Raw genomic sequence first — 20,175 nt, 5'->3', positions numbered from 1 at the left:
ATAGCATCTTCCTCACAGTTCATGGCAGTTCATAGACATGGCAGAGGGATATGGATGTGGTGTTGATAAATGTTTAAAATATTGTTTCATACTTTCCCTATGTTACTGCAAGCTGCTATTTTGTATTCATAATAAAGTGTTTACTCACCTGCGTCTCTCATGTAATGGATTTCATCAAAGATAACCCAGGCCATTTCTCTCATAACCTCTGATCCTCTGTAGAGCATACTCCTTAAAATCTGCCCAAATATATAATACAAGGTTCAAGTCACAAAAAAACAAAACTACTAAAATACGAGTAAGCTTGATATGCTGGGCTTGTGTGGTCATGTTCTCTGTCTTTGACAGCCTCGAAGCAGAAGTTTCAATCAGCCTCTAACTGCCCTATTAACCTATTTGCCATCAAATTATCCCCAATGCAACATTGGTCTCACCAATCACAGATATTCCATGGGTCCTATTAATCTCCACCTTCCTTGCAACTCAAAGCTACCTTCTCATCTCTTTTTCAAAGTTCTGACAAAGAGGCTTCAGCTAAAACATTAACTCAATTTCTTGTTCCACAGATGTTTGGTTTTTTCCAGCTTTTTCTATTTTTGCTGTTCACAATGGACCTCAGTCCAGAGGAGTGTATTGTGCTGAAATAGCAGTCTAATTAACCCAAGTAATCATGCAAAAACTCACTAAAAGTCTGCAGGTCCGTATAAACACAATGAACAATTCTTTTGCAGGCAATCACTGTACCCTAGCCATTATGTTCACATAGCACCAAACATGCAAGCAGAGACACAAATTAACTTTACCTCAGTTGTCATAACTAAGCAGGAAGCCGTTGGATTGATAGTAACATCACCAGTCATTAATCCCACATCCTGGAACTCCTCATACATTTCACGATACTTCTGATTGCTCAATGCTTTGATAGGACTGGTAAAGATAACTCTTTGCTTATCGCGTAAAGCAAGGGCTATTGCATACCTAGAGAATGAGAAAAAAATCTATCAGAGAATATTTTCAAGACATTTAAATAGGTATTCCTGCTGTATTTAATACCAGTTGCATTAACTGAAAGCCAAGAAATATATGGATATTTCACAGAATGAGAAAATTGTGCATGTTAGAAATCTGAAGCAAAATGAGATTCCAAAAGTACAAATACTAACTACACATCTCCATATTACGCGATGATACTAATGTATCTTGTGTATGTCAGAACATACTGTGTTTTTATTTCAGAATTCCTTTAAGAAAAAAAAGGCATTTAAACAGCCCGACACACAGACCGTGAAGTACATAGAAAAATGCAAGAAAATAACCAATATTTCTCTCTTGACGAGCACAAAGGTTCAGGCAACTAGTTTGATGATGATCACTTACTCAGCACAAACCGTTTTGCCAGCTGATGTATGCGCAGACACCAATACAGATTGGTTATTGTCAATACAAGCAATGGCCTCTCTTTGAAAAGCATCCAGGATAAAAGGGTATTCCTGGAATTTAAAAAAAAGAGAACCATTTAAAAGTAAAAATATCAGTGCTGTTTCTATGCTGTATGGCTATGATATTTTCGTATATTTAATATAACAGATTTTTGGCAAAAGCTGTCTCACTATTTGATGGAGTAATGGAAATATAAACATTAAGTAGTTGATCTATCAAACCAAAGATGAATAAATATCTTCACTTAAAGGTAGTAAACCCCTTGGAATTCTCCATCAAGGAAGATCACATATAGGCAGGAGGGACAAAATAGCCTGCTTGTAACTCATTCCATTCCTTATTTTGATATAAAACAGCATATGTTAAACAGTAAATAAGACAAAAACCAACAAAGCAAACAGTAACTGAAAGTGGGCTTCAGATTAACCTGATGAAATGGCAGCGGACAACAGAATGGGGCAATAAATTTGGTCTCTGCAATGTGATAACCGAAAGGAAAATAGAGCCAATCCCTTCTGAAAATACGCAAAACAAAACAGAGGGAATGAAATAACTTAATCCATAGCTATTCAATTATGCAATAACTGTGATTAGCTGGAACATAAATTACTTATGTTGAATGATATATACTGGCATAGCACCATCCTGTGGCTGATATGAAGCCCTGCAATCAGAATTGACAAAGGAAAACGACGTTCAATTAATTGATACGGAACAATGTTTTATGGTGAAGCAGCATTCTCTGTGCTTTTCAAGATTTAAAAACCATTCACCGTCAAAACCATTAAGGTAAAAATTCCCGAAATTCACCAAAATACCAAGATTTTCATGAGCATTTGAAAGAGCCGAGGTAAATTTAAACTCATATTACATTAAACACTTTTCCAGTCCGTTCAAACATTCATTTTAGATTGATCCCATGATTTTTATCAAGACCTTGTCAAAACCATGCCACAATGCTATATAATATATTGATGACAGAGATAAATAATTTCAAAATACTGCAAGTGAAACCCTCGTATTTTAATCGCAAGTCAATATGGCAATAATGACACTTACTTTTGAACAAACCCTTCGCCTTTTTAATTTTGAAAAGATGTAAAATTTGAATCATAAAACATGGCGAGAAGGTTAGCTAAATAAGGTTAAGGTTAAAGAATTGCACTGTTTTACAAATCGATGACACAAGCACTGCTGTTTCTGTTAACTGTTATTAGGGTCCTTGGTTCTGTAATTACCAAAGATGGTGAAGAACTGAGACCATTTGTAAAAGTTTTTTTTCAATTTTCTATGGAGTAGCCAATGATGTAATTAATTGTCTGAGTGTTATGTGGACAATGAAAACAGACCACAAGAACAAGCCAAACAAAGATCTCTCTCAAACAGAAAAGGGGATATCAGCAAATGCTCATGAGATTGGATGTATGCAGAAAGAATGAAGTAGGAAGAGAAGTGAATGAGGCCACAATAAACTACCATGTGATGATGACCTCAATGGAGCAAAATAGTCTTCAATGACTGTGCTGTTATTTTTTAATCACTGGTGCTGTTGAGGATTCTGCTTCGGTTCTGAGAAGAGACTTGACACGAAACGATTGCGCCCTTCGTGAATGCAACCAGACAGCAGTATACACATTTATGAGGGGGTAGGGTAGATAGATGGAAACGTTTCCTCAGACAAATGTGTCCATAATCAGAGAATATCGGTTGAAGCCAAAGGGTTAGAGGGGATTGGAGGTAGAATATTTTTTCCATCTAAAGCATGGTTGGAATTTGGAACATGCCCAAGTGGTTGATGGAGGCAGGTGCTCACATGGCATTCAGTAAATATCTGGATGAGTACTTGAATTGCCAGGGCATAGAACTCTACTGAAACAAATGCTAGTAAATGGGGTTTGCATAGATAAGAACTTGATGGGCAAGGTGACCAAAAGGCCTGCATCATTGACTAAGCTGGGGGGTAGTGTGAATTGTGAGGAAGATGCAATAAGGCTGCAGGGTGACTTGGGCAGGTTGTGTGAGTGGGCGGATACATGGCAGATGCAGTTTAATGTAGATAAGTGTGAGGTTATTCACTTTGGAAGTAAGAATAGAAAGGCAGATTATTATCTGAATGGTGTCAAGTTAGGAGGAGGGGGAGTTCAACGAGATCTGGGTGTCCTAGTGCATCAGTCAATGAAAGGAAGCATGCAGGTTCAGCAGGCAGTGAAGAAAGCCAATGGAATGTTGGCCTTCGTAACAAGAGGAGTTGAGTATAGGAGCAAAGAGGTCCTTCTACAGTTGTACCGGGCCCTGGTGAGACCGCACCTGGAGTACTGTGTGCAGTTTTGGTCTCCAAATTTGAGGAAGGATATTCTTGCTATGGAGGGCGTGCAGCGTAGGTTCACCAGATTAATTCCCGGAATGGCGGGACTGTCGTATGTTGAAAGGCTGGAGCGATTGGGCTTGTATACACTGGAATTTAGAAGGATGAGGGGGGATCTTATTGAAACATATAAGATAATTAGGGGATTGGACACATTAGAGGCAGATAACATGTTCCCAATGTTGGGGGAGTCCAGAACAAGGGGCCACAGTTTGAGAATAAGGGGTAGGCCATTTAGAACGGAGATGAGGAAGAACTTTTTCAGTCAGAGGGTGGTGAAGGTGTGGAATTCTCTGCCTCAGAAGGCAGTGGAGGCCAGTTCGTTGGATGCTTTCAAGAGAGAGCTGGATAGAGCTCTTAAGGATAGCGGAGTGAGGGGGTATGGGGAGAAGGCAGGAACGGGGTACTGATTGATAGTGATCAGCCATGATCGCATTGAATGGCGGTGCTGGCTCGAAGGGCTGAATGGCCTACTCCTGCACCTATTGTCTATTGTCTATTGTCTATTGTCTATTGTCTATGTCCTCTGGTCCTCAATTCCCCTACACTGGGCAAGAGACTGTGCATCTAAACGATCTATTCCTCTCGTGATTTTGTACACCTCTATAAGATCACCCCTCATCCTCCAGCGCTCTAAGGAATAGAGACCCAGCCTACTCAACCTCTCCCTCACATCCTCTAGTCCTGCCAACATCCTCATAAATCTTCTCTGAACCCTTTCAAACTTGACAATATCTTTCCTATAACATGGTACCCAGAACTGAACACAATATTCTAAATGCAGTCTCACCAACGTCTTATACAACTGCAACATGATCTCCCAACTTCTATACTCTGACTGATGAAGGCCAATGTGCCAAAAGCCTTTTTGACCACCTTATCTACCTGCGACACAACCTTCAAGGAACCATGCACCTGCACTCCTAGATCCCTTGCTCTACAACACTCCCCAGAGGTCTACCAATCACTGTGTAGGTCCTGCCCTTGATAGACATCCCAAAAAGCAACACGTCACACTTCTCTGTGTTAAATTTCATCAACCATTCCTCAGCCCACCTGGCCAATCGATCCAGACCCTGCTGCAATCTTTCACAACCATCTTCACTATCTGCAAAACCACCCACTTTTGTATCATCATCAAACTTGCTAATCTTGCCCTATATGTTCTCATCCAAATCATTGATGTAGATGACAAACAGTAACAGGCCCTGATGCACACCACTAGTCACAGGCCTCCAGTCTGAGAAGCAACCTTCCTCGATCACCCTCTGCTTCCTTTCATGGAGCAAATTTGCTATCCATTCAGCTCTCCATCCTTGAGTCCCATGCGATCCTACTTTCCAGAGCAGCCTACCATGCAGAACCTTGTCAAATGCCTTACTGAAATCCATGTATACAACATCTACAGCTTTGCCCTCATCGACCTTTTTGGTCACGTTGCGGCGGGCCAAGCCACTTTAGAATCGAACCGTCGTTTGTCGGGCTTGAACTCTCGCATGGACCGGGCGTGATCCGGGCCGACCAATCACGCGGTCGGGGGTGGGGGGCGTTGTGTGCTGGGAGAACAAAGGATTTGGCAGCTGGGATTTGAACTTGGGCACACGTGGGTGAGCGATGGAACTGTATTTGGTTAATGATTAAACAGTGTTTACACAATGCGTGGACCTCTACAGTGGTAATCCCGACAATGCAAAACGGCCTATTTTGGATTGTATCATGTATGCAGCCAACAACCCAGACCAGCAGCATGCAGTTTTGATCAAACTGCCCGCTTTCTGGACATCACAGCCCCATGTGTGGTTTCAACAGGCTGAAGCCCAGTTCCACATCCGCCAGATCACTGCCGATGCCACTAAATACTACTACGTGCGCTGGACCAGGACACCGCCAGGCGCATAATCCATTACCTTCGCCAGTCACCAACCGACGGCATGTACGAGGCCCTCAAAACGCTCATCATGCACATTTTCGGTCTCAGCCGCCGTAACTTTGTAGCCAGACTCCTGCACATGGAGGGCCTAGGCGACCGCAAGCTGTCCTAGGAAGTCGTGCTTATGGATGAAACGCTTGCCATGATGGACGGACACAAGACCTGCCTCCTGTTCGAACAGGTTTTCCTCGAGCAGATGCCCAAGGACATTTGCCTACTCCTCGCGGATGATTTCACCGACCCCCGACGGCTGGCAGCCAGTGCGGACATGCTGTGGCAGGCAAAACTGCAGGGTGGCACCAGCATCAGCCGGGCGGCGGTGGTGCCTAGGCAGGTCAATCGGCTGGGCCCAGCTTCCACCAACGGTGCGGCAGTGAAGCCAGTCACGAGCAACGCCGGCAAGGGTGAGTGGTGCTACTACCAGCAAAGATGAGGTTCCGCGGCCCGCCAATGCCGACCACCCTGCACGCGTTTCGGGAAACGCCTCGGTCGAACGCCCGTAGTGGCTACTGCGCCCGGCCAGAAGCACTGCCTCCTCTACACCTGGAATTGTCATTCGGGGTAGCGTTTTCTCGTGGACACGGGAACAGAGGTAAGTGTCTCCTGTGTTCAGGATCCATTTACAAAAACAGAATTTTGTATCAAATAATCTCTCAATATTTTACACTAACTACAGACTGCTGCTCATTTTGACACCTAAGGACCATTCCAGTCTTAGAGTTTACATGGTTTTTTTCCACAGCTCCTCAGAAACTTCCATCACCATTGCTAGGAATATGTAGTCAACCATCTAGAAAGCTCAACAGGACCGTACCTTTGCTGCTTTTCCAACACGAGGTTTTAGTTGCTGATATTCATCGTACATTGGAATGGCCACCTGAAAATTATAGCAAAAGTAATTTTATTTTACAATTTGGATGATTTAAGTATACTTCAAAGTTTACATGTAGGAAATAATCAGTACACCTGATTTTTTTTAATGAAGTGATTCAGAATGAAAATGTCTGGCCATTCTTTTGGATCCAGATGTTTATTTATAAGCTTAGCACAACCCAAGAAATCGCAATTGTAAAAGAAACACATTTCATGCCCTGTCCAATACTTAGAAAAGAATGATATTTGTTGTCTCCAAAGGAACATCATTCTGAAGTATTATTGTTGGTTCAATGAGATTTCCTTGTTATTTGCCGGAAAAGTTTCTGCTCTACCATTTCTGCTCATCTCCATCTTGATCCAGCACTAAATGGTTGTTTGCTTTGTCTCTCCTGATCAATAATTACAATCGTCTTTGGGAATTTAGGGATTTTTAGGAATCTAAAAAGGTGAATCTTTTGGTACAGTCTTTCGGCAGAGATAGGGTAGATAATCAGAACCTTTTTCCCCAGATGGAAATGGCAAAGCCTAGAGGTCATAATTTTAGAGTGAGAGGAGCAAAGTTTAAAGGTGATATGCAGGGTAGTTGTTTTCTTTTAAAGAGTAGGTGGTCAGTGCCTGGAATGCATTGCCTGGGGAGGGGGTGAAGGCAGATCCAATCGTGGCATTTAAGAGGATTTTAGGTCGATACATGGCTATGCGGGGAATGGAGGAATATGAATCACATGCAGCCATGAAATTAGTTTAACTTGTCATTATGTTCTTCACGGACATTGTGGTCAGGGCTCAGTTTCTATGCTGTACTGATCGAAGTCCATTTGTTAAATGCTCAGTTAATTTTACTGAACTGTTCTCTAAGCCTTGGGCATCAAGTCTGCAAATCTTTAAATAGTCCAATTCAATGGGCACACATTAAATGTCAGAACATGCAAGTCTTACTAATACACTCATGATGAAACAATCAAAACTCAGTAGATCAGCAACTACATAAACTTACAACAATACTGATAATTTAATGTTAGCTGATAATGAGCTACAGAAATCATATTCTGCCATGTTTTATACCTTTTCTCACAATGGTGGTTCAAAACAAACTCAATGTACCGATCACTTACAACAAAAAACAAACTATTGGAGGAACTTAGTGAGTCATGCAGCTGAGAGGGGAAATGGAGAGACGATGTTTTGGGTCAGGACCCTTCTTCAAAACCGTGCAGTGGTACTCACCACTCTTCTCTATGCCAGTGAGACCTGGACTGTCTACAGCAGACATGCCAAACAGCTCAACCACTTTCACTTGAGCTGCCTACGCAGACTCCTTCACATCAGGAGGCAGGACAAAATTCCCGACACAGGTCTTGGAACGGGCCGGAATCCCCAGCGTCCACACCCTCCTACGGAAAGCCCAAGCCAAATGGACAGGCCATGTCGTCAGAATGCCCAAGAGTCGACTGCCAAAACAGCTTCTGTATGGAGAACTGTGTCAGGGCAAGCGCTCAGTAGGAGGACAGAAGAAACGGTTTAAGGACTGCCTCAAAGTGTCCCTCAAAGACTTGGACATCAACCTCAGCACTTGGGAGTCTCTTGCTCTGGACCGTCCAACCTGGCATAGCAAGCTCACCACAGGAGCCCGTGCAGCAGAGAACAGACGCACTGCAGAGGCCCAGAGGAAACGCACCACGCTCAAGGCCCGGGCTACCTCCACTACCACTGCAGCAGCCATCCACTTGTGTCCTACGTGTGGGCGTGCCTTCCGGGCCTGGATTGGCCTCACCAGTCACTTCCGGACCCACAGTCACCAATCCTCCAACTGAAAGTGAAGTCATGGTCATCTTCGAACCCGAAGGATGAACAACAACATATATTGTTTAGTTGTCCAGGGTAGAAGTTTATCCCATGATCAACTGCAATGCGATTCAACTTAGGAGCAGTTATCTCTCAAGGGTTATATTAAGAATAGGGTGATGGAAAATGCTGTCCATGCACAACATGTATATGAAATGGCAGTACAGTGAAGCTGCTGATCAGAGCCAGAGACCCAGGTGCTGTACATGTGGAATTTGCATATTCGCCATGACCAAATGGGTTTCCTCTGGCTGCTCTGGTTTCCTCCCACATCCCAAAGATGAGCAGGTTGGTAGGTTCATTGGCCTTGTTAAATTGCCCCTAGTGTGTCAGGAGTGGATGAAAAAGTGGGATAACAGAACTACTGTGAATGAGCGATCAACAGTCGGCATGGACTCAGTGGGCCGAAGGACCAGTTTCCATGCTGTATCTCTAAACCCTTAAAAAAAAAAAATTCAGCAATCAATCTTTAATTGGATGCATGAGAACCACGCTCTTTGGGATTCACAGGGATTTCACATTAATATTGATTATTTTCTGAGTGGCATTTCTTTCAAAAGTTCAGAACAATGTAAAAAAGTTATTTTAAGGCACTTACCTCATGGTTACATGCCTCTACAGTTTCCACTTCTTCCACCTTCACCTTGGGCATCAAGTCTGCAAGACTAAATAACCAAATTCAAAGGGTAAGCAGTACTTGTCATAACATGTCAATCTTAGCAATACGCTCAAGGTGAATCAGAAAGTGAATCATTACTTATAAATTTATAACATCTGCAGTGTCATGGTATCTAATAATAAACTTGGACAAACCATTTTCCTGATCTCATGTTCATAAACAGAGCTTGACAATGATGCTTCAGTTCCCACTTTTAAACTTTAGAAATAACATGTTCTTGTCAGAGAAGTTTTTAGCAAATTGTCTGAGAGTCATGTTTACTTAGCTTCTATCGATTTTCAACAAATTATAGTACAGGTATATTAAGTTAGTTAGTTTTGTTCATTGTCACTAGTATCGAGGTACAGTGAAAAGCTTTTGTAGTGTGCTGACCAGTCAGCAGAAAGACAATACATGATTACAATCGATCCATTTACACTGTATAGATACATGATAAGGGAATAACATTTAGTGCAAGGTAAAGCAAGAAAAGTCCGATCAAGGATAGTCCGAGGGGCACCAAAGAGGTAGATAGTAGTTCAACACAGCTCACTGGTTGTGGTAGGATGATTCAGTTGCCTGATAACAGCTGGGAAGAAACTGTTCCTGAATCTGGTGGTGTGCGTTTTCACACTTCTATACCTTTTGCCTGATGGGAAAGGGGAGATGAGGGAGTGGCCAGGGTGCGATGCATCCTTGATTATGCTGCTGGCCTTGCCGAGGCAGCGTGAGGTATAAATGGAGACAATAGAGGGGAGGTTAGTTTGTGTGATGGTCAGGGCTGTGTCCACAATTGACAAATATTGACAATGGATAAACCTTAAAGTTCCTCAACTTGAAGCTTTTGCAGAATGTTTTCCTCAATTTGACATTGCAGAGTTGCATTCTTCAACTGTGCATTCAAGAGTCTATTAAGTTTCAGTTTTCAAAAAAATGTTTTAACCAACTAAATGAATGGAAGATTTATTTTTGTGGACTAAGTGAATAAATATTATGTAACATCAAAATATTTTGGCTTGATTAATTTTCATTACAAACATTTTATCAACTACGTTTCAAGAATACTCGTATTTTTTAAACATTACTTGATTTCCTCTGCGGATATGGTTTCGAGTTTGGGCTTTTTTCCGAATATCGTGTCATCTGGATTATCAGCATCGCCATCACGTTTATTCTTCACTGAAGAAATAATACTCGCGTCTTGAAGAGTTCCAGCAGTGACCTTCCTGTAAAACACAAGTCAAAACAGGATTTGCTTTGACCTTAAGAGAATTATAAATGAATCCCTATGACATGGACCAGATGCTGACTGTTTTCAGCTTTTATTTCCTCCTAGATCTGAAAAGGCAATGGCCGTGACATTTAGCTCCGAGGAATGCCACTAATCTCTTTCCTTCAGTACAAAAAAAGACAACCATTCATCAGAATCCTCTGTTGACCGTTATTTAGCCAACTCCATGTCCATGCAATCAGTGTCTAAGACCTTCAATTCTGCTGTTAAGTCTGTTATACTGCACCTTCGGCCACACATTAAATGCTGTGGCATCGGGGATGATGCCAGGACAGCAACGACCACACCAACACTCGCAGAAGGGTGTACTCACGTGATATATTTTATTTACAATGGTAAGAAAGTCCAGGACGGCATGGGGGCACTGTCCGTCACCATCAGGGAGCATGTGCAGTGGCGCTGGCGATCTCAGGCTTGTCCAGGTCTTCGAAGGAAGAGACGTAACAATCGCAGGCTTCTCTCTGCAGTTCACCCTCGCCTTGAGAGGAGGCGTGCCAGTCTCAGGTTTATCTTGGCCACTCAGCTTTGGGCTTGACGAGGGGTGCGCTGGTAATCTCTGGGTTATCCTGGAGGCTCAGTCTTTGCCTCTGTGTGTGGGCGCAGTCCCTCGTTTTCTGTGGGCAGGTAGAGGCACTGGCCTCTCAGGCCTGCCCTGGCTACTCGGACTTAGCCTCAGTAGAGGTGATGGCGTCTAGGGCTTCTTCCTGGCAGCCCAGTCTTGACCACGGACTCTGGTTTGTCCCAGTGGCTCAATCTTTCTCAAACCTGCGATAATGGAACACAGCTAGCCATCCCACTTTCTCTATCTCTCTCTTCTTCCTTTCTCCTCTCTTCCTATTTCTCTTCTGTTTCTTCACTCACCTTCTCCCTTGGGTTTATAAGGAGAAGGCTGACAAGGTTCAGGTGGCCATACCAATCTCAACTAATTGGACGCAGCCGATACCAATGATACTGGGGATTGGCCTCTCCTGGCCTGTCAGCCAGTGATCGGGTTCAGAGCGGCATCCAAGGGGCCTGTCACAATGCATAATCCTCAACAATATCCATTACTTCATCAAAACATTTGATCACATCGGTTAAACAATTTGCCCTTAAATCCATGCCATCTTTTCTTAACCAATCCATTTTCCTCCACAGGTGATTATTGTCCACGTCCCAGATCAATGTTTCTAAAAGCTTTCCCACCACAGTTGACCGACTTGTCGTTGCTTGGTTTATCCTCACCCTCTTTTGTTAACAAGTCGTAACATTAGCCACTCTTCAGTCCTCTACCATCACCCCCATATTCAAATTGCACTGAAAAATGATGGTCAGTGCCCTGGCGATTTCCTCCTGTATTTGTTTCAGACCCCAAAGTGTACTCTCAATAGCACTGGTGATTTACCTATTTTATGTTCAGCTTTATACTATCAATTTTCAAAGTTTCCATTATACCAACTGTCTCTTCCCCAGTGACGTGAAAAGATGTAAACTAGTCTTTTGGTGCCTTGGTACATTCCACTTCTTCATGTTCTATCTTTTATTTCATAGGCTTTTGATGACACATACCATCAGATTCTGGAAAAGTTTCCTCTTTGCTATTTTCAGACTATTGAAAGGATCTCTCGTAACCTAAGGGTGTAGCCCCAATTGTCCAACCTACCTTGTGGCCCTGCACTTTTTTAAAAATCTGGACTTTTTCTATAGCTTTAATACTACATTCTGTATCTTGGGGTTTTTTTTGGACTACCTGTGGACCTGGGTATAGTTTGATTGTACTCGTCAATGGTATGATTTCCCTGTTATTATTACCACATATTATTCCCAAGGGAATATCTGTACCAATTGCTCACTGGCCTTATTTAACCACACTTTCACATACATGCATTGTAAACCCAAATTCAGTTTATCATTTCCATTTTAACCGATCTCTGTAAAATCCTTTTGCTCACATAATAGAGTATGAACTTCACTCCCCATTTTATTTTGTCTTTTTGCCATTAATTTTTAATCATTGAACCGTATCATTTTTACACAGCTCTTATCTTCCTCACCTCTATCCTCACTTGGTTACATTCTTAATCATTTAGGCAGTAGATTAAGATTTACAACTATTTCCATAGTATAATTCTCTACTCTCACTTCCCTTCATAAACACTTCAACCTTTCTACCCTCCTTTGGAGACTTTTGGCTGCTATACAAATCCACACCTGCACAAGTCTACACTTGTGTTCCTTGATTCAATACACAAATAATTAGATCATAAAGACATAGGAGGAGACTAAGTGTAAGAAAATAACTGCAGATGCTGGTACAAATCGAAGGTATTTATTCACAAAATGCTGGAGTAACTCAGCAGGTCCGGCAGCATCTCAGGAGATAAGGAATGGGTGACGTTTCGGGTCGAGACCCTTCTTCAGACTGACATTTGGCCCATCGAGTTTGTTCCGCCATTTGACCATGGCTAATCTATTTTTGCCTCTCGTCCCCAATCATCTGCCTTGGACACACTACTATGTTAACAAAAATACTACTGATGAGTTATTAAAGAAAAACAACATTTGACGAGAATTGGTTACAGCTGACCACCTGTGGAGATGGCATCCATAATGCCATTGAGGTGACAGATTGATTTTGTCTTATTAATTTATTTTAAATTATTTAAAATCTAATTTCCATTACACAAGCTAACATAGTATTTTCAATAGGTAGTCTGTTGACAATAACACACACTTGCAATGCAAAACAACTATGCTGGAATAACTTAGCAGGTCAAGCAGCATATTCGGAGGGCATGGAGAGGCCACGCCTCAGGGTCTTTCTGCAGTGTTTAAATTGAGGCACAGGTACAATGAAAGTGCGAGAAAATCTGTCAAAGGATGCAGCAGAATATAGACCAGTTGGAAATCTGGGCAAATAAATGGCAGAGGTTAAGCTGGACAAGTGTAAAGTGATGCATTTTGTAAGGTCAAATGCAAATGGAAAGTACACAGTTAATGATAGGACTTTTGCAAGGACTGAAATAGAGAAGGATCTTGAAATCTATCGACTTTGGTTCACTGAAAGTGGTTGCACAATTGGACAGGGTGGTAAAGAAGGCATAAGGCAAGCTTGCCTTCATTGGTTGGGGCAACGAGTAATCAGATAGTTTTGTTGTAGCTTTAGAGAACTTTGGTTGGAAACTTGGAATATTTTGTCTGAAACATCATAAACTGATAATTTTCCAAGAGGCACTGACCAGTCTGAAGAAGGGTCCTGACCCGAAACGTCACCTTTCCAAGTACTCCAGAGATGCTGCGGCACTTTGTGTTTTACTCAAGATTCCAGCATCTGGAAAGCTGGAGGAGGAGGAGAGGGGAGGGGCTGGAGAGGGGAGGGGTATAGGGAGAAGGCAGGAATGGGGTGCTGATTGTGAATGATCAGCCATGATCACATTGAATGGTGGTGGTGGCTCAAAGGGCCAAATTGCCTACCCCTGCACCTATTGTCTATTGACAAAGCATGGCAGGTAATTGGTGAACAGAGGCAAGGGTTTGGGCAAAGACCAGAGATGATCAAAAGGTGCAAGACAATCGGATCAAAGAGTTGTGAATTGTGATGCCAGAGGAAGGAATGTATGCGGAAGGGTAGGGATGAAATCGGTGCGAATCTAGGTGGGGCAGGGAGGTTGGTTAGAGTTTACCCAAAATTGGAGAATGCAATTTTCATATCATTGAATTGTAAGCCGACCAAGCAGAATATGTGTTGTTCCTCCAGTTTGCGTGTGTCCTCACTCTGGCAATGGGGGCAGTCCAGGACAGACACATCAGTATGGGAGTGGGAAGGGGAGTTAAAATGGTTAACAACCAGGAGATTCAGTAAGCCTAGGCAGACCAAGATCAAGTGTTCAGCGAAACAGTAATTTTATATGCTTTTTTCCACCCTAGCACCACACGGGAAAAGAACGATGCTGGTGACCAAGCTAGGGTCTTACCTCTCTCACCCTTGGAGACACCCTGGGTGATCACAGGTCGGCTGCTGGAGACGCTCCAGGAATGGAGTCTGAGCAGTGGGCACGTGAGAAGGGCGGCATGATTGCAGGCCAACGTGTCCACATTTAGGTGTTGGTGGAGTAGGATAACTGAAACAGCTTGGGCTTGAGTGGATCATGCCAAGAGGCAGAACGAACGGATCAGACTCAGTCTGCAGTGGCGAGGAGTGGAGGAGTAGGGTTGGAGGACATCAACTTCGCCTGGCCAGGCTGACCCCTGCAACTCCAACCCAATGCTGCCGCCAGGACAATGGGCCTTTATGGCCAAGTTAAGACTACATTTTTAACATGTTTGGATTTGAATCATATAAAATAGCATTGGACATGGCAATGCTCGTGTACTGTCTCAGTGTAATCTACTACTACTACTACTACTAATCTAATATTAGTAATCTAATCTACTACTCTTGTAATTAAAGTATGATTGTGCTTATGTGCAGAAATATTTTGACTGAACTGTATGCAAACGAAATTTCACTGTATCTAGGTAAATGTGACAATGAAGTACCATTGAAACAACAGATCTACATTCTACTGTTGCCTTAGACAACCTTCCCCAATCATCACACTTCGCATCCAAGTAATTAACATACAACCACAAACAGTAAAGGTCCCAGCACTAATCCCCATGATCATTGAAGATCACTCAAAGGGAGAGTAAGATTTTCCTCCTGGGTGCTTTCTTTGGGCCTTGAGCTGGCTAAAGAAGCTGAGCCTGGAGCCACAAACTTTACTACATTGTAGGCATGAATGAGTGGTTTTGATGTTGGGCCTTCTTGATGCAAGTCTCTCCTTTCGTTGCTGTTGCTTGTGTTTTACAACATGTCGGAAGTCTTCTTCAGTTCCGTTTTGGTTATTGTCACGTGTACCGAGCTACAGTTAAAAGCTTTTATGTGTGCTAACCAGTCAGCAGAAAGACAATACATGATTACAATCGATCCATTTACAGTGTATAGATACATGGTAAGGGAATAACGTTTAGTGCAAGGTAAAGCCAGCAAAGTCCAATCAAGGATAGTCCGAGTAGTGTAAGAAAATAACTGCAGATGCTGGTACAAATCGAAGGTATTTATTTCACAAAGTGCTGGAGTAACTCAGCAGGTCAGGTAGCATCACAGGAGAGAAGGAATGGGTGACGTTTCGGGTCAAGACCCTTCTACAGACTGATGTCAGGGGGGCGGGACAAAGGAAGGATATACGTGAAGACAGGAAGATAGAGAGAGAGCAGGGAAGGGGGAGGGGAAGAGAGGGACAGAGGAACTATCTAAAGTTGGAGAAGTCAATGTTCATACCGCTGGGCTGCAAGCTGCCCAAGCGAAATATGAGGTGCTGTTCCTCCAATTTCCGGTGAGACTCACTATGGCACTGGAGGAGGCCCATGACAGAAAGGTCAGACTGGGAGTGGGAGGGGGAGTTGAAGTGCTTAGCCACCGGGACATCAGGTTGGTTAAGGCGGACTGAGGGAAGGTGTTGAGCAAAACGATCGGCGAGCCCGCGTTTGGTTTCGCCGATGTAAAGAAGTTGCCATCTAGAGCAGCGGATACAATACATGAGGTTGGAGGAGGTGCAGGTGACCTCTGTCTCACCTGGAAAGACTGTTTGGGTCCTTGGATGGAGTTGAGGGGGGAGGTAAAGGGACAGGTGTTGCATCTCCTGCGGTTGCAGGGGAAAGTGCCCGGGGATGAGGTGGTTTGGGTAGGAAGGGACGAGTGGACCAGGGAGTTACGGAGGGAACGGTCTCTGCAGAACGCAGAAAGGGGAGGGTTGGGAAGATGTGGCCAGTAGTGGGGTCCCGTTGGAGGTGACGGAAATGTTGGAGGATGATTTGTTAGATACGCTGGCTGACGGGGTGGAAGGTGAGAACGAGGGGGATTCTGTCCTTGTTACAAATGGGGGAAGGGGGAGCAAAAGCAGACTGCGGGATGTAGAAGAGGCCCTAGTGAGAGCCTCATCTATAATGGAAGAGGGGAACCCCGTTTCCTGAAGAATGAGGACATCTCTGATGCCCTAGTGTGAAACACCTCATCCCGGGCGCAGATACAGCTTAGACGGAGGAATTGGGAGTAGGGGATAGACTTTTTGCAGAAAACAGGGTGGGAAGAAGTGTGGTCCAGATAGCTGTGCGAGTCAGTGGGTTTATAGTAGATGTCAGTCACTAGTCTATCTCCTGTGATGGAGATGGTGAGGTCCAGAAACGGGAGGGAGATGTCGGAGATAGTCCAAGTATATTTAAGAGCAGGATGGAAATTGGAAGTGAAGTGTTTGAAGTCAGTGAGTTCTGCATGGGTACAAGAGGTAGCACCAATGCAGTCGACGATGTAGCGGAGGTAGAGTTCAGGGATGGGGCCAGTGTACGTCCGGAACAGGGATTGTTCGACGTACCCGACAAAGAGGCAAGCATAGCTAGGGCCCATGCGAGTGCCCATAGCTATGCCTCTAGTTTGGAGGAAGTGGGAGGTCAAAGGAGAAGTTGTTAAGGGTAAGAACCAGCTCTGCTAGGCGGAGGAGAGTGTGAGTAGATGGGGATTGGCTGGTACTACGGTCGAGGAAGAAACGGAGGGCTTCAAGACCATCCTTGTGGGGGATGGAAGTGTAGAGTGACTGGACATCCATGGTAAAGATGAAGGAGTGGGGGCCTGGAAAACTGAAGTTATCGAGGAGATGGAGAGCATGTGAGGTGTCTTGGACGTAGGTGGGGAGGGATTTGACCAGGGGGGATAGGATGGAGTCGAGGTAGGTGGAAATAAGTTCGGTGGGACATGAGCAGGCAGTCGAGGTAGGTGGAAATAAGTTCGGGTCGAAGGATAGTCCGAGGGTCACCAAAGAGGTAGGTAGTAGTTCGGCACTGCTCTCTGGTTGTGGTAGGATGATTCAATTCCCTGATAACAACTGGGAAGAATCTGGTGGTGTGCGTTTTCACACTTCTATGCCTTTTGCCTGATGGGAGAGGGGAGAAGAGGAAGTAGCCAGGGTGTCACTCATCCTTGATTATGCTGCTGGCCTTGCTGAGGCAGCGTGAGGTATAAATGGAGTAAATAGAAGGGAGGTTGGTTTGTGTGATGGTCTGGGCTGCGTCCACAATTTGCTGCAATTTCTTGAGGTCTTTGATGGAGCTGTTCCCAACCTAAGCTGTGCTACATCCTGATGAAATGCTTTCTATGGTGCATCTGTAGAAATTCATGAGAGTTGTAGTGGACATGCCAAACTTCCTAAGCCTTCTAAGGAAGTAGAGGCATTGGTGTGCTTTCTTGGTCATTGTATCAATATTCATGTCTTTCTCCACAGTAAAAACAGAGGAGAAATACTCGTGGAGGACCTTGCCCATTTCCCGTGGCTTCACACAGAGATGATCACTTTGATTTCTGAGGGGCACTATTCTCTTTTTGGTTATCCTCTTTCTCTCAATGTACTTAATCACCATTCCTTCTATCCAGAAATGCTGCCTGTTCTGCTGAGTTACTCCAGCATTGTGTGTCAATCTTCTTCACAGAATCTCTTTGGATTCTTACTTTATGTACTTCTGTTTCCATTTTCGGTAGCTACGGACGTGGACCCCAAGATCCCTCTGTACATTAATGCTGTTAAAGAATCTTGCTATTAACTGCAGATGCTAGAATCTTGCATAGAACACACAGTGTTGGGGTATCTCAGCAGGTCAGGCAGCAACTCTGGAAGACATGGATAGGCGATGTTTTGCACCAGGACCTTGTTCAGACTGATTGCTGTGGGAGAGAGAAAGCTGGAAAAAAGGTTGGGTCTGTTCAAATCCTGGCAAGAGACAGGTGAGTGGGTTTTTTTGCAGATGGGTCACAAGGAATAGAGATAAATAGGAGATAAAAGATTGACAAAGGGGACTAATGGAGAGAACACAGAGACAAAATTATATTGATAAGGAGAGAAATGGAGTGAAATGTAAAGCCAGAGGGAGGGATATAGTTGGAAAGGGACAGAGGGGAAAGGAGATGGGATGAATGATGCACACTGGAGTCAGGAAGAGGAAGGGGGGGGGGGAAGAGAGGTGAAAAGAAAAAAGGGCTGGGTGTTACCTAAACTTAGAGATTTCTATGTTCATCCCTTGTAAGCTACCCAAGGGAAATACAAGATTCTGTTACCACTTTCACCTGCCCCTACTTTCCCCAGTAACAGCAGGAGATGTATCATCTGCTCCTATCCCTCCTCTCCCACCTCCAACTAGGGACCCCAACAGCCCTTCCAGGTGAAACAGAAATTCACATGCACCTGCTTGAACCTCATTTGGTGCTCTCGATATGGTCTCCTTTACATCGGTGAGACCAAGCACAGACTAGGCGACTGTTTTGCTGAGCACATGTGTTCAGTCCACCAAAACCTGCTGGATCTCCCTGTTGCTATTAATTTAAACTCCCCTTCCTGTTCTGGTCTTTCTGTCCTGGGCCTCCTCCGTTGCCAGAGTGAGAGCACATGCAAACTGGAGGAACATCACCTCATCTTCCACAAGGTAGCTACATGTATAAATAGTGTGAACAACTGCATATTGTACGTGTGTGTGATTTTTTAAGATGAATGGAAAGAGGAAAAGGTTCAATAGAAATCTGAGGGGTAACTTATTCACACAAAGCAAAGGCTGGTGGGTGTATGGAACAGGCTGCTAGAGGCTGGGACTATCCCAACGTTTAAGAAACAGTTAGACAGGTACATGGATAGGGCACGTTTGGAGGATTTATGGACCAAATACAGGCAGGTGGGACCAGTGTAGCTGGGATATGTTGGCCGGTGGGCAAGTTGGGCTGAAGGGCCTGTTTCCACACTGTATCACTTACACATGCCCCAGCTGCCCGAGGGAAGACAGTTTGCATTGCAGTAACTATCATAAGTTTATCCCTCTACATATGCAAAGAGCTTCACATTCAACCAGAGTCCCTCCCTCATCTGATCGTGTCCCCACCACTGTTCATTCATCCTTCAGCATGGCATGACCAAGGTTGCAGCTGAGTTCACGCGCGCCGCTTGTTGGGTCAGTTTCACCTTTTCCTTCAGCGGTTCAAGCAGTGCCACTTTGTCAACAGCGAAACCAGCAGCGAGGTTCTCTTACCCCGCTTTCCCTGCTCCTCCAGCGCCGCCCGCTGCCTTGGCCTTCCTGGAGGGGTCCTCCTCGAACACGCTGAACAGATCGTCCCCGAACGCGTCCGCCATCTCCACGCGGCCCACAATCCTCCGCGGCGGGTACGGTGGCCGGACAGGAACCAAATAAACCGCCCTCCCGCCCGCCGCCGCCGCCGGCCGGCGCACAGCGAGCGACAATTCAGTCATTCGCTTATTTCCAAACACAAGTGGAAACGTGTAGGAAGGGACTGTATATGCTGGATTACACCTAAAATAGGCACAAAATGCTGGAGTAACTCAGCGGGATAGGCAGCATCTCTGGAGAGAAGGAATGGGTGACGTTCGGCTCAGAACCCTTCAGTCCGAAGAAGGGTCTCGATCCGAAACGTCACCCTTTCCTTCTCTCCAGAGATGCTGCCTGTCTCGCTGAGTTAGTTACTCCAGCATTTTGTTTCCATGGAGACGTGATGTTTCGTTCTGTAAACCAGCATCTTAATTTCCTTGTGTCTCTATCTCTTGTATTTGAGTTTGACTTGATTGTATTTAATGTTTGGTGTTATCTGTTCCGATTGAAATAGCATGTTTTTTTTAACATTATAATAATAAACCTAAACCCAGGTTGAGGGTAGAAACAAGGAAAGGCAGGTGTTTGAGTCTAAAGAAGGGTCCCAAGCAGAAACG

At 44.2% G+C, this 20,175-nt stretch overlaps 1 protein-coding gene across 1 annotated transcript in view; it reads right to left on the bottom strand.

The window, feature by feature from the left end:
• The window catches only part of mtrex (Mtr4 exosome RNA helicase), a 93,154-nt gene extending 73,565 nt beyond the window's left edge, over positions 1-19,589 (bottom strand). Inside the window, exons 1-7 of the mRNA XM_078396899.1 lie at positions 19,484-19,589; positions 10,197-10,337; positions 9,052-9,118; positions 6,550-6,612; positions 1,378-1,490; positions 804-978; positions 149-239 (exon numbers count right to left, since the gene is read on the bottom strand). Coding sequence (XP_078253025.1) covers positions 149-239; positions 804-978; positions 1,378-1,490; positions 6,550-6,612; positions 9,052-9,118; positions 10,197-10,337; positions 19,484-19,584 — 751 coding nt within the window. The 5' untranslated portion in view covers positions 19,585-19,589. The remainder of the gene's footprint in view (positions 1-148; positions 240-803; positions 979-1,377; positions 1,491-6,549; positions 6,613-9,051; positions 9,119-10,196; positions 10,338-19,483) is intronic.
• Positions 19,590-20,175: the final 586 nt, after the last annotated feature.

Source organism: Rhinoraja longicauda, chromosome 1 (assembly GCF_053455715.1).
Source record: "Rhinoraja longicauda isolate Sanriku21f chromosome 1, sRhiLon1.1, whole genome shotgun sequence".
Lineage (NCBI taxonomy): Eukaryota > Metazoa > Chordata > Chondrichthyes > Rajiformes > Arhynchobatidae > Rhinoraja > Rhinoraja longicauda.
Note: the sequence above shows the minus strand (reverse complement) of the source record. Positions and strands in the feature narration are given on the sequence as shown.